The sequence below is a fragment of the Dasypus novemcinctus genome, chromosome 10, assembly GCF_030445035.2.
Source record: "Dasypus novemcinctus isolate mDasNov1 chromosome 10, mDasNov1.1.hap2, whole genome shotgun sequence".
Taxonomy (NCBI): Eukaryota; Metazoa; Chordata; class Mammalia; order Cingulata; family Dasypodidae; genus Dasypus; species Dasypus novemcinctus.
The window spans coordinates 107,395,218-107,408,268 of NC_080682.1; the positions used below are offsets into that span (position 1 = coordinate 107,395,218).

General features: G+C 41.6%; 1 protein-coding gene across 1 annotated transcript; it reads right to left on the minus strand.

Moving 5' to 3' along the window:
* Positions 1–7,671: 7,671 nt before the first annotated feature.
* On the minus strand, positions 7,672–8,643 carry LOC101446590 (olfactory receptor 2AT4-like). Its single transcript, XM_023585817.1, has one exon. The coding sequence runs from the start codon at positions 8,641–8,643 to the stop codon at positions 7,672–7,674; it is 972 nt and encodes a 323-aa protein (XP_023441585.1).
* Positions 8,644–13,051: the final 4,408 nt, after the last annotated feature.

The window sequence follows — 13,051 nt, forward strand, 5'->3', positions numbered from 1 at the left end:
AAAAATAAATCTTTAAAAGAAAAAGAAAAATATTCCATTACAAGAGCAAACAGAGAATCAAATATCTAGGAATAAATTTGGCAAAGGACGTAAAGGACTTGTAAACAGAAAACTGCAATGCATTGCTCAAAGAAATTAAAGACCTAAATAAATGGAAAGATACTTTATGTTCATGGATGGAAAACTAAGTTTTGTTAAGATAACAATTTGTTAAAGCATCAATTCTACCCAAAGCAACCTACAAATTCAACACAATCCCAACCAAAATTCTATCAGTCTTCTTGGCAGAAATAGAAAAGCCAATCATCAAATTTATACAGAAGTGTAGCAGTTTGGTATTATTTATGAATTCCAGGAATAGATATTGAATTGTGTTTGTAAACTGGTCTGTTCATCTGGGTGTATTAGATAGTATTAAAATTTAAGAGGTTTCACTTTTACTTGATTAAGGATTTAATTGGGCCATATAGGTAGGGGATGGGAACTCACAGAGAAAATGACAAGTCAGAGAAGAGAGTTGGAGTTTTGATCCAGAGTTCCCAGGAGGTAAATACACAAGAGAAGAACACAGAGGAATAGAGACAGCTCCATAGACATGACAGAGGCTCCAGGAAGAGAGAGGGAGCCTGAAAGTCTATAGGTGACCTTGTGGAGAGACCAGAACAGCTGAGCTGGGAGAGGAATGAGCCCCAGGAGAGAGATGAGACTTATCCCAGCCTACAGCTGATACTGGAACAAACTGGGACCATGGAGCTGTAAGAGAAAATGGAGGCTGAACCCTTGGCAGCCATCTTGAGCCAACATGTGGCAACAGACTTTGGTGAGGGCAGTAACTTACTCAATGGCCTTGTGACTGTAAACTTCTACCCCAAATAAATACCCTGTATATAACCCAACAGATTTCTGTTACTTTGCATCAGCACCCCTTCAGCTGATTAACACAGGAAGTTAAAGAGCCCTGAATAGCCAAACCCATCTAGGAACAGAAGAATGAAGTTGGAGGACTCACACTTCTGATTATAAAACTTACTACAAAATAACAACCAAAACAGTAATCGAAACAGCAAGGTACTGGCACAAGAGCAGATGTACAGACCAATGGAATCAAATTGAGAGCTCAGAAATAAATCTTCACCTCCACGGCCAATTGATTTTTGACAAGCATGCCAAGTCCACTCAAGGGGGAAAGGATAGTATCTTCAACAAATCCTGCCAGGAAAACTGGATTTCCAAACACAAAAGTTAACTCAAAATGGATCGAAGACTTAAAATATAAGAACCAAAACTACATAACTCCTGGAAGAAAACAAAGGGAACACTTTCAGGACCTTGTGTCAGGCAACGAATATCCAAAACATGAGCCACAAAAGAAAAAACATATAAATGGGACTTTAGTAGAAGTAAAACTTCTGTGCATCAGGCTTTATGACTAAAGTAAAAAGACAAGTTACATGTGGGAGGGGGAGGGGTGAGGTATATGGGAACTCCCTATATTTTCAATGTAACATTTATGTAATCTAAATCATCTTTTAAAATAATTAAAAATAAAGAAAAAAACTCTTGCTGTGTAAAAAAAATAATAAAAGACAACTTACAGAGTAAGAGAAAATATTTGAAAACCACATATCCTACAATGGTTTGAAATCCAGGATATATAAATAACTCTACAACTTAACAACAAAAAGACCAACAACCCAATTTTTAAAAGGGCAAAAGACTTGAACAGATATTTCTCCAAGAAGATATGCAAATTGCCAATAAGCGCATGAAAGATGCTCAACATTATTAGCCATTAGGGAAATGCAAATTAAAACTACAATAAGATACCATTTCACACCCACTAGAATGGCTTCTATTGAAAAAAGAAAAAAAAGGATACTAACTAGTATTGGAAAGGATATGGAGAAATAGGAACACTTGTTCACTGTTAGTGGGAATGTAAAATTGTGCAGCCACAGTGGAAAACCGTTTGGCAGTTCCTCATTAAGTATAGGGTTACCATATTACCTGGCAATCCCATTTCTAGGTATATACCCTAAAGAATTGAAAGCATGGACTTGAACCTATATTTGCACACTGATGATCAAACCAGCATTATTCACAATGACCAAAATGTGGAAGCAACCCAAGTGGCCATCAACAGATGAATGAAGAAGCAAAATGAGGTATATATATATATAATGAATTATTTTTTCACCCTAAAAGGAAATGAAGTTTTGATGCACTCTACATCATGGATGGACCTTGAAGATCTCATGTAGAGTGAAATAAGCCACATAAAAAAGGACAAATATTATATGATCTCACTTATATGAAATATTTGGAATATGCAAATTCTTAGATCAGAAATTAGAGTACAGGTTATGAAGGGCCAGGGTGGTGGTAGGGGAGTAAATGTTTAATTAGTATAGAGTTTCTCTTTGAGGTAATAGAAAAGTTTTGGTAGTGGGTGGTGGTGATGGTAGCATAGCATTTTGAAGGTAGTTAACATCACCGAATAGCTGAAAATGGTTAAAATGGGAAATTTTAAGTGGCATTTATGTTATCAGAAAAATTTTTTTTAGAAAACCATAGAACTGTATAACACAAAGAGTATATATTAATACCCTAATATGTACTATGGACTGTAGTTAACAGTATAATTACAATAATATTGCTTCATAAATTGTAACCAATGCACCACACTGATGCAAAATAATGTTAGGGAAAACTGTGGGGAGTGGTGTGGGCATTCTGCTCTCTGTATGATTTTTCTGTGAACCTACAACCTAATTTTTAAAAATGAGAAGAAAAAGTTTAAAAAGTACAAGAAAAACTGTCATTTTTATATTTTCTTGTTTTCTGAAAATATTTTAAATATTTTTATTTATGTATTTAAAGTTAATAAGAATGGTTTTTAATGTGACTGTTTATTCTAGTACCTGTTTATCTTCTTGTTCTCGATCTCACTCTTGGTACCTTATTTCCTTACAGGCCCAATTCTTCTTGTGTACTGGCAACCGTACTGGAAAAATTGTTTCTGAAAATAATTTGAATCTAGGATGACTCAAATTTCCTCCAGAGAAAATTTATGTTTGTGTTGTCAGGTTCTTGGGGACAGTCGAAGACCACTTTTTTAAAGTAAGGATTCACTGGAGAACCCAGGAGATACGATCCTCAGATAGAAATCAGAAAACCTGGTTTACTTTCAGTTCACCCTTACAAAAGGGTGGAGACCTTTGTCGCTCAAGATTGTTATGGGGAGCATCTCTTGTTAAACTCTCCACCTTCTGCATCCTTGACCTTTGGTTCCTGTCCCCCAACCCCGACTATGAGGCAATCCAGTGTAAGTCCACATTTTCCAAGACTATAAAATACCCTCAGGTGAAAGTCTGCTTCTCTTTTCCTTTGCCTCTGTTTTCCTAGGTATTTGGCCCGAGATGTTCCATAGTATCTTGTCAACTCTTTAATGTCTTTAAGAAAATTTGATACTTTATCTAGAATTTTTAGTTCATTTCAATAAGAAATTTGATCTGAATAACCTAATCTATTATTATGCATCAGAATCAACAATTTTAAGTGAATAAGGAACTTTAGAACTGAGTTGGTATACTTTCTACAGCCTTAAATGAAGTATATTTAGAAAGTCAGGTAGTACAGCTAGAGATAAATAAGAAAACATGCAGCTACCATGTAAACCTATAACAGGAAGATTGCTAAGGCCCAGTGTAGAAGCTCTCTTCATGCACTGTAAAAACCACAGCTCAACTGAATACCCAAATGCGGTCTGTTTCATAGCCAATATTAATGCTTTGATTGGGAAAGAGTGGGTTTCTGGAAACATAGGAAAAGCCAAAGTCATTGAGGATGATTGACTCTCCAGGATCCTCTGAAACTCATCCTTCTCTACTCTCCACATTCTCCCACTTGATAAAGTTGATGTTTTCGTTTGCTAAAGGCTGCCAGGGCAACATACCAGAAATGGGTTGGTTTTTACAATGGGGATTTAACTTATAAGCTAACATGTCTGAGGCCTCATCAGGAGATGCCTTCTCCCCAAACTTCTGCTGTGGGCAATCAGGCAGGGCACAATGGCAGTGTCTGCCAGTCTCTGCTTTCTCCTTCAGGTTTCATTGCTTTCAACTTTTGGTTGCCTCTGATTTTCTCTCTACTCTTTTTCTTTCCCAGATTCAGTTGATTTTAGCTGCAGACATCCAGGGTTTTCTCTCTTAGCTTCTAGGAGTTTTTCTCTGTGTTTCTGCATGTTTCTTCCATTTATAAAGGACTCTGGTAAGAGGATTAAGATCCACCCTGGGTCATGCAATCTTATCAAAGGCCTTTAACTGAAGTAATTTTATCAAAAGTTCCTACTACAATACGTTTACATGCACAGGAATGAATTAGCTCTAAGGACTAGATCTTCTAGGGTCCACCCAGCTTCAAATTGTCACAGGTGACAATATCTTTAATTATGAAGCCAGCACAGTATCTAATGTTGGAATGCCAGCATGTAGGGTCAAGGTAGCAATATGCAGTGTCGTATTAGGAGAGACAGAGATCTACTCTCCATCACCCGCCCTCCCACATTAATCTATTCTTCACCAAGGTCTGAGGTTCAGACATTAAGAAAAAGATAAGAGATACGGAAGGAGCAACATGTACTTAGGGGAGTTGGGGCAAAGGAAAAGAAATCTTGGGGAATTGCCCCCTTCTCCATTGCTAGTGTAGCTCTGAAAAGTTGGCAGTCGTTCTTCCTTTAGTCCAAACATCCCCTCACCAAATTATATAACTAGAGATGGGTAGTATAAACTCATATTAGCTTTATGGATTATGGTTTTGAGGACTCAAAGGTTCAAATGATGACCTTCTCTAGCTTGGTAACTAGTTGCAAGCCTTAATACCTGGTACAATCAGCATATGGTCTCAGTTTATCAAAGCCTTGGTTCCTAGGTTTGGTAACCCAAGACCAAGACAGCTGGTACATTTTCTACCTTATCCAGTGAAAACTTCAAATCAGGCAGGATGCATGTTTCTGGAATCTAGCGTGATGGGTGACTATTTGGAAAATTGACTGTTCAGGGTCACTGAGTATGCACAATAATGATACCTCTTTTCCCCACCTAGCCCTGAACCAATTGCGGATCTGAGCAAAGATATCGGTACAGGGAACGCAACTATCGCAAGATTGAAGGACACAGCATATATCTGAGGGCAAGTGACTAATGAGAGAGATTCTCACTCAGGCATTGTTGGGCCACCTCAGATACCCCTACGTGAGAACAGGCCTCTATAGAATGTACGTATGGAGGAAGAGTGGAGAATACAAGGGTGGGAGGGAGGGGAAGGGAATGTGAAGAGAGGAGCTGTGCTAAGATTTTCCTGATTAGTCTTCCCAAACATCAATCAGATATCATCCCACACCCCACAAGGAGGAGTAAATAATGGGGTAGAAAGAGGTCAAAGCATTCCATGACTTGAACTCCCTCAACATGGAAGAAAACATCAGGAAAAATCATCTCAGCACTATTTCTTCTTGAGCCATTCAGGACTTGTATAGGGGGATATGCAATAATATGTTGGCTGACTAAGGGCTTACTTTTGTATCTGGCTGATCTCAGTGTTCAGGGGTCAGTTTAATTCTTTCAATGAGTTGTTTCTAAGATAGGGAAGATAATATGTCTGGTTGGTTGACTGAAGGGTTTCACTTTTCAAATTATCTCTTACTGGAAGCACTCATTGTTGACACACGGACAGATTCAACATAGGTATACATAACAAATGTTTTCTTTTGTTCCCCAAATAAACAGCTTGGAAGAAAAAGCTAAATTTTCAACTGGTTGTGTTTGGGTCCAGGGAATGGACATATATACCTATGTGTGGACACACACACCTATAATGATCAAGTATTTGGATTTTCAATGTGTACCTCTTGGTCATAATAGAGAACATGGCAAAGGAAGTGTAATGCTCTTATCAAGCTAGACAGAGACAGGTTTGGAATTGGAGACAGTCTTTCATTAGACCAAAGATTATACTTTGCCTAAGTCTAGCCCTTGGCTTTGAAATGTGCCAGAAGGACTACTATTTTAGGGAACAGGAGAACAGTGCTTGTATCTTGGCTATAGCATTGGCTTGCTTTGTGCTTTTAGGCAAGTTCGTCACTCCTGTGAGCCTCAATTTTCAATAATCATAAAACAGGCAAGATAGAATCAAATGATCTATGGTGTTTCTTATAGCTCTGGTATTCTAGGACTCTGTATTCTAGCCAAGAGATTCTCAAATGTGTCCAGGCTATGGCAAGAGTGAAAGCCACGGCATTCCCTGTGAACACAATGAAATTCTGACACAGTTCACTCCATCATTCTCCTAAGGCACAAGTTCCCTTTATGTACATGACCTTATGATATATGAGCTATATAAAATTACAATAAAGAACATACATCACTGAAAAGAGAACATTTTATCTAAGCCTACTTGGCTTTTCCACGAATATTTATTTATTCTTTTTCCTCATTGCTAACATGGCATATAGTACATCCTAGCAGATATAATTTTGGCTAAGAGAATATTCTGTAAGGGAACAAAGAAGCTGTTTATTTGTCTGTCCTATTTTGGGCATCAAAATACTGATGACAAGGGCCAGATGGTTTATACCCAATGCAGAAATATGTCTATGATAACTTAATGAACCCTACAACTGATACTTTATAAAAATAATTTGAAGTTTAGCTTGAGATCAATTTAACTGTATCAGTTTACCATACCGCTAACCTAAGCACAAAACTATGGCACAAAAGCTAAAGGGAATACAAATTGCAATTTAGTCTTACTAAGAACTACTGAGGGGGAGCAGATGTGGCTCAGTGGTTGAACACCTGCTTCCCATGCACCAGTCCTGGGTTCAGTTCCCACTACCTCCTAAAACAAACAAACAAAAGAACAACTGCTGAGCATCCTTAGTTCTAAGAAGACTGTCTCTTATCTAACTAGGCTGTATTCCTATCTTCTCACATATTCAAGTTCTACAGATCCCATACTCTTGTCCCACATGGGTCTGCAACTTTGTCATTTCCTCAAAGGAAATATTATTTGTGAAAAATTCTCTTTCTGTTTATTCACTTATCCAGGATTCCATTTAAGTGCTAAGCCTTTACTGCAAGTTGCAAAGGAAAATTTATTTCCCTATAATATTCATTCTCTCTTTTGCTCTCTCTCCACTTCCTCCATTCTCCATTCCCTCCATTCTCTCCTTCACTTCCCTTTCTGTCGATTGGGGGACACTGCAGTTCTTCCCATCTCTGCTCTGATCTGACCCCTTAGTGTGATATATGAGGAGAATGGAGGTTTAAACTCCTTTGGCAGGGACCATTACTTTTTGATGGGCATCCAAGCTGAAAATGAATCCCTCACATTGGGCAGAGACATGGACACCATACGGTCCATGACTGGAACAGCTAGTGGTTTTCCTTTGCAGTCACCTCAAGCCCACTATATGGCTGATAAATGAGTACTTGCCACTGACATCCAATGCCATCTTGGTCCAATATTTGAGAACCATGTTGTAACTGTCTGCCAAACTGAAGGATGCCAATTTAGGCTTCTGTAACTCCTTGATTCATTCAAAATTATTTATTGAGTCCCTGGTATCAATAGGCACAGTCATTGGTATCTTGGGAACAGAATTAGCTAAATTTAAGGATCAAGGGCCCTGGAATGCCCTGGGTCCCGGGGACATGCCATTTTGGTGATGGCCGCCTTGACGTCCTTGTTCCTCAGGGTGTAGATGAGGGGGTTGAGAACAGGTGTGAGGATGGCGAATACCACGTTGCCCATGATGTGGAAGTCGAGGGGCAGGTCAGCCCTGTAGGCCACATAGGCTATGGCAATGGATGAGTAGTAGGTGCCGACCACCAGCAGGTGGGAGCTGCAGGTGGAGAAAGCTTTTGAGCGGCCTTCTCTGGAGCGGATGCGAAGCACCGAGGCCAGGATGTGGGCATAGGAGAGGAGCACAAGGAGAAGGGGCAGGAAGGACACCACCATGGCGATGCAGAAGCCCAGGAAGGTCTGGGGAGTGGTGTCAGAGCAGGAGGCTTGGACCACAGCCAGGTGGTCGCAGAAGCAATGGTAGACCTGGGCTACAGAACCAAATGCCATCTGAGAGGTCTGCAGCACTGCTGGGATGGGCAGGAGGAGGGCAGTGAGCCAGGCGCTGGCTGCCAGCACAGCATTGGTCTGTGGGGTCATGTGGACAGAGTAGTGCAGTGGGCGACAGATAGCCACATAGCGGTCGTAGGCCATGACCACCAGGATGAAGGCTTCCGAGCAGTTGAGGCCATGGAAGAGGTACATCTGCAGGAAGCAGGCAGGGAAGCTGAGGAAGTGGTCTCCCAGCAAGAGGAGGGACAGCATCTTGGGGACAGTGGTTGTAGTGGAGAGGATGTCCAGGGCTGAGAGGTTGATCAGGAAGAAATACATGGGCTTGTGGAGGCTGGGCTCAGCCACCACAGCCACCAGGATCAGGGTGTTACCCACCAGGATGAGCAGGTAGACTAGGAGGAAAACCAAGAAGACAGGGGGGAAGAGGAACTCTTGCAGAGAGGGGATGCCCACCAGGTAGAAGACAGGGGAGGGGTCCTCTGATCCATTACAGGTTGTGGCTTCCATAGGAGGCCAGAGCTGGTTGTCTGCAGAGAGACACTGGGAACATCAGGGCACATCTGAAAACCAAAGCAATCAGGGAAACATGAATTAGCACCTGCATCCTTTTCTTCCCTGCCATGGATTTCAACCCTTGTTAGGACTATTTTCTTTATGCCAGTAATTTCATGGCCCAATTAAATGCCACAAATGGTGAGCAACGATTAAAGGAGCTGGGCCCACACCAGCTCCATGGAGAGCCGACTCAGCAAGGTGATGTAACAAAAAGGGAAACAAGCAAAAACACAGAAGAGTGCACAGCGAATGGACACAGAGAGCAGACAGCAAGCAAGCTGCAAGGGGGAGGGGGCTAATTAAAAATAGATACAGACACAGAAGAATGCACAGGGAAAGGACAAAGAGAGCAGACAGCAAGCAAAAAACCACAAGGGAGGAGGGGATAAAAAAAAGAGAGCTGGCCCAGGAACCCTTATATATTGTAGGAGGAATGTAAATTAGTGCCACGGCTGTGGAAAACTGGTGGTTCCTCAGAAAGTTAAGTATAGAATTACTATGTTATCCAGCAATCCCACTACTAGGCATATACCCTAAAGAATTAAAAGCTGGGACTTGAACAGATATTTGTACACTAATATCTATAACAGCATTATTCACAATTGCCAAAAGAGTCCATCAACAGTTGAATGAACAAACAAAATGTGGTATATACATACAGATGAATATGCAACCATAAAAAGGAATGAAGTTCTGATTCATGCTACAACATGCAAAGTATTATAATAGAGGAAATTGTGTGGTGGCGTATATGGGAACTCTGTACTTCTGCGTGATTTTTCTGTAAACCTACAACTGCTCTAATAAAAAATAAATTTAAAAAGAACTGGACATGTTTAGACTGAAGGAGAAGAAAATAGGATAGAGGAAGGGACACATACACCTGAAATACTGTCAAAGGGAAGGGATAACTCTTACAAAATATTAGCTTCAGGGATCCAGAGTTCAGCCCCACATATGGAATAACTTCCTTAGAATCTGAATTATCCTACAATGCAAAAGGCTGGCTTGAAAACCAGTGAATTCCTTGTACCTAGAGGCATGCAAGGCTGGGCTCCTTTTGGCTGGAATCTTACAAAGAGGATCTAATGTTTAGATACAAAATAGATTTAGGGAAGCGGACTTGGCCCAGCGGTTAGGGCGTCCATCTACCACATGGGAGGTCTGCGGTTCAAACCCTGGGCCTCCTTGACCCATGTGGAGCTGGCCCATGCGCAGTGCTGATGCGCGCAAGGAGTGCCGTGCCATGCAGGGGTATCCCCGCGTAGAGAGCCCCACGTGCAAGGAGTGCACCCTGTAAGGAGAGCCGCCCAGCGCGAAAGAAAGTGCAGCCTGCCCAGGAATGACGCCGCACACACGGAGAAATGACACAAGATGACACAGCAAAAAGAAACACAGATTCCCATGCCGCTCCCAAAAACAGAAACGGACAAAGAAAATGCAGCAAATAGACACAGAGAACAGACAACCAGGGTGGGGGGGAAGGAGAGAGAAATAAATTAAATAAATAAATAAATAAATAACTCTTTAAAAAAAAATAGATTTAAAACCTTTAAGCAACCTGAAAACCTAGATGCATTGGTTTAAGAAAAAAACATAAATGAACCACATCAACAAGATTTCGAGGTAGGAGGACAAATTTAATCAATCCAAGAGAAAAAGTCTTGAGAGGCATTCATATAGCTCCAATACCAATTACAAAACAAGTGTCTCCTTTATTAGTTCAAGTAGCTCCTTTAAGGATGTCTAATTTTTTAGCCTAGTTCCTACTCTGTCCGATGAAGGAACATTCTAGGGATGGTAATATTGGTGAACCACTTACCAAATTTTGCCCACTTTCAGCACCAGAATCTTGACTTCAGTCATCTGATACAAGCCCATCCAGTCCAGATATCTCTAGGTGGAAATCCCTAAATATTGTTTTGTTTTGTTTTTTAACTTGAGACTTTGTGAAGACAACAGAATCATTGATTGAGAGTGAGTGAATATAAACCCTGGAGTGAAAATACAATATGGTTTACTCTAAGGTACCCCTTGATTCTGATTATGGACACTTGAGCATAGAGGACTGTCAATAACCTCTGACAAAGACTTCAGACATGAGCTCTAAGGAACTGCCTGGAACCCTACTTGGGAATGGGTGAAATAAATATTTGCGTTCTGCTGTGGATTTAATTCCTCCTTTCCTCCGTCCCACCCTATTCTCATCTCACTCAGTCTTTTTACTTGAATGTTCTGTCTCCTCAATCAGTGGTCTTTGTCTTTGCTTCTACATTTCCATGAGCTTGAGGATTCCCTTTCTGTGATATCTTTATAGTGACACTGACAGAGAGCTGCTTCCTCCACACAGGGCTACAAATGCCTGCTTAACTCAAGAATGGTTTCCATGGCCGTATGCTTGGTGTTGGAGCTTTCTCTGTCTCTTTCTAACCTGGGTGCCCTCTAGCTTGTCTTTGTATCCTTTCTCTTCTCCATATCATACAGTGACCAAGTATCCCAATTTGCCCAGGACTGTCCTCATTTCAGCACTGAAATTCCCATTTCCCAGGAAACCAGTCCTGGGCGAACTGGGACTGCTGGTCACCCCAAGAAGGCAGAGGCGTTGGATATGTCTTCAGCAGAAAGGGTCATTTCCTGAGTGGAATCCAAGCTGCAAATGGTCTCTTCACCCACCGGTCCCCAGGGTCCTTCTGGTGTCACCCTGTACATCTTCCCTCCTCCTGGTGACTGCAGCTCAGCAGGTGTTACCATTTAGCCATTTCGTACCCACTACCCTGGATCTTCCTTCCATAGCCCCAGTTCAGAAGATCCCACAGAAGATTTAAATGTCTTGAGCATCGGCTCATGAGAGAAGACCAAGAGATCTGAATAGACTAACCCCACCCCACCCGAGAGGCTGTTGAAGGTTACCTGCATCCATAGCAGCCACAGGACGTCCTAAGTAAGTGTTTTCAAGACACAGAAATGGGCTGAGGGAAAATGCTGTTTCCCTCTCCTTGGGTCTAGTCACTCTAACTAGGTCATCCAGGGACAGGTCCCGTTGGCATTCACTTCAAGCCTCTTCCACCCCAGTTGTTTTTCCCCAAACCAACTCCAGCTTCTCCCTCTTCTGACAAAAAAAAAAGAAGCCTCTCTGTCACAGAATAAGTAGAGTGGAAATGGCCCCGCTGATCCTGGAGTCTCTGTTCCTTTCTTCACAAACGAGGAAATCAGGCCGGGTTTGGGCAGGGATCAGCCCAGGTCAACAGAGGGTCAGGGTCAGAATCTGTCCTGGAAGCCAGGGCTCCTAGCTCTGGGCTTAGGCTCTTTCCACCAAGCCAGGCCACTTGGAGAATTTGGAAGCTGATATCAGAGACATCAAAATTTCAAAAAAAAAAAATTCTGTTTCGTTCTGAGAATGCCTTCAAACAGCTTCAGACACACTGGTAACTAAATGGAGGCTCTGAGGTTAAGGAAATGCTGTTTTTAAGAAATGACCTAGGGAAGCGGACGTGGCTCAACTTATAGAGTGTCCATCTATACCATATGGAGGGTCCAGGGTTCGATTCCCAGGGCCTCCTGACCTGTGCAGTGAGTTGGCCCATGCGCAGTGCTGCCATGAGTGCAAGAAGTGCTGGGCCATGCAGGGGCGCCCCTGCATAGGGGTGCCCCACAGGGAGAACCACACCACCTGAAAAAAGCTCAGCCTGCCCAGGAGTGGCACTGCATACATGGAGAGCTGATGCAGCAAGATGATGCAACAAAAAAGAGATGCAGTTTCCCAGTGCTGCCGGATAATGCAAGCAGACGCAGAAGAACACACAGTGAATGGACACAGAGAGCAGACAATGGTGGGGGGGGGGGGGTAGTTGAAGGGGAGAGAAATAAATAAAATAAATCTTATAAAAAGAAATACTGGGCTGATCTGCCTGAAAAACGTCATGGCATAAATGTTATATAATTGGCACCTTGCAAAACCTGTCTCATAATAAACTCTCAATAAATATCTGTTGAATAAATTTTTTTAAATTTTTTAATTCATTTTTAAAAAATATTATTCAAAAAATTGTTGAATAAATTAATGAAAGTGTTAACCTGAGTTAAACTGTACCCTTTTTCATAATGGACCAGTCAGCAGAAATTTGTTTTATTTTAATTTTTATATTAGCATCTAAAGGAATGCAAACCTGAAAGTTGCTCCAACTCCAAGAGGCTGGTCCCTGCATATAAGGCTGGATATGCAAATTTTGCTGAGCAGTCTCAGAGCATCAGAGCCAGAAAAGTCCTGAAAAGCAAACCAATGCCTTCCAACCCTTACTTCTCCCCATGTTTCAAATTTTAAAAGCTCCAACAGAGAGAGCTGGTGGCTGGCCTAGACTAG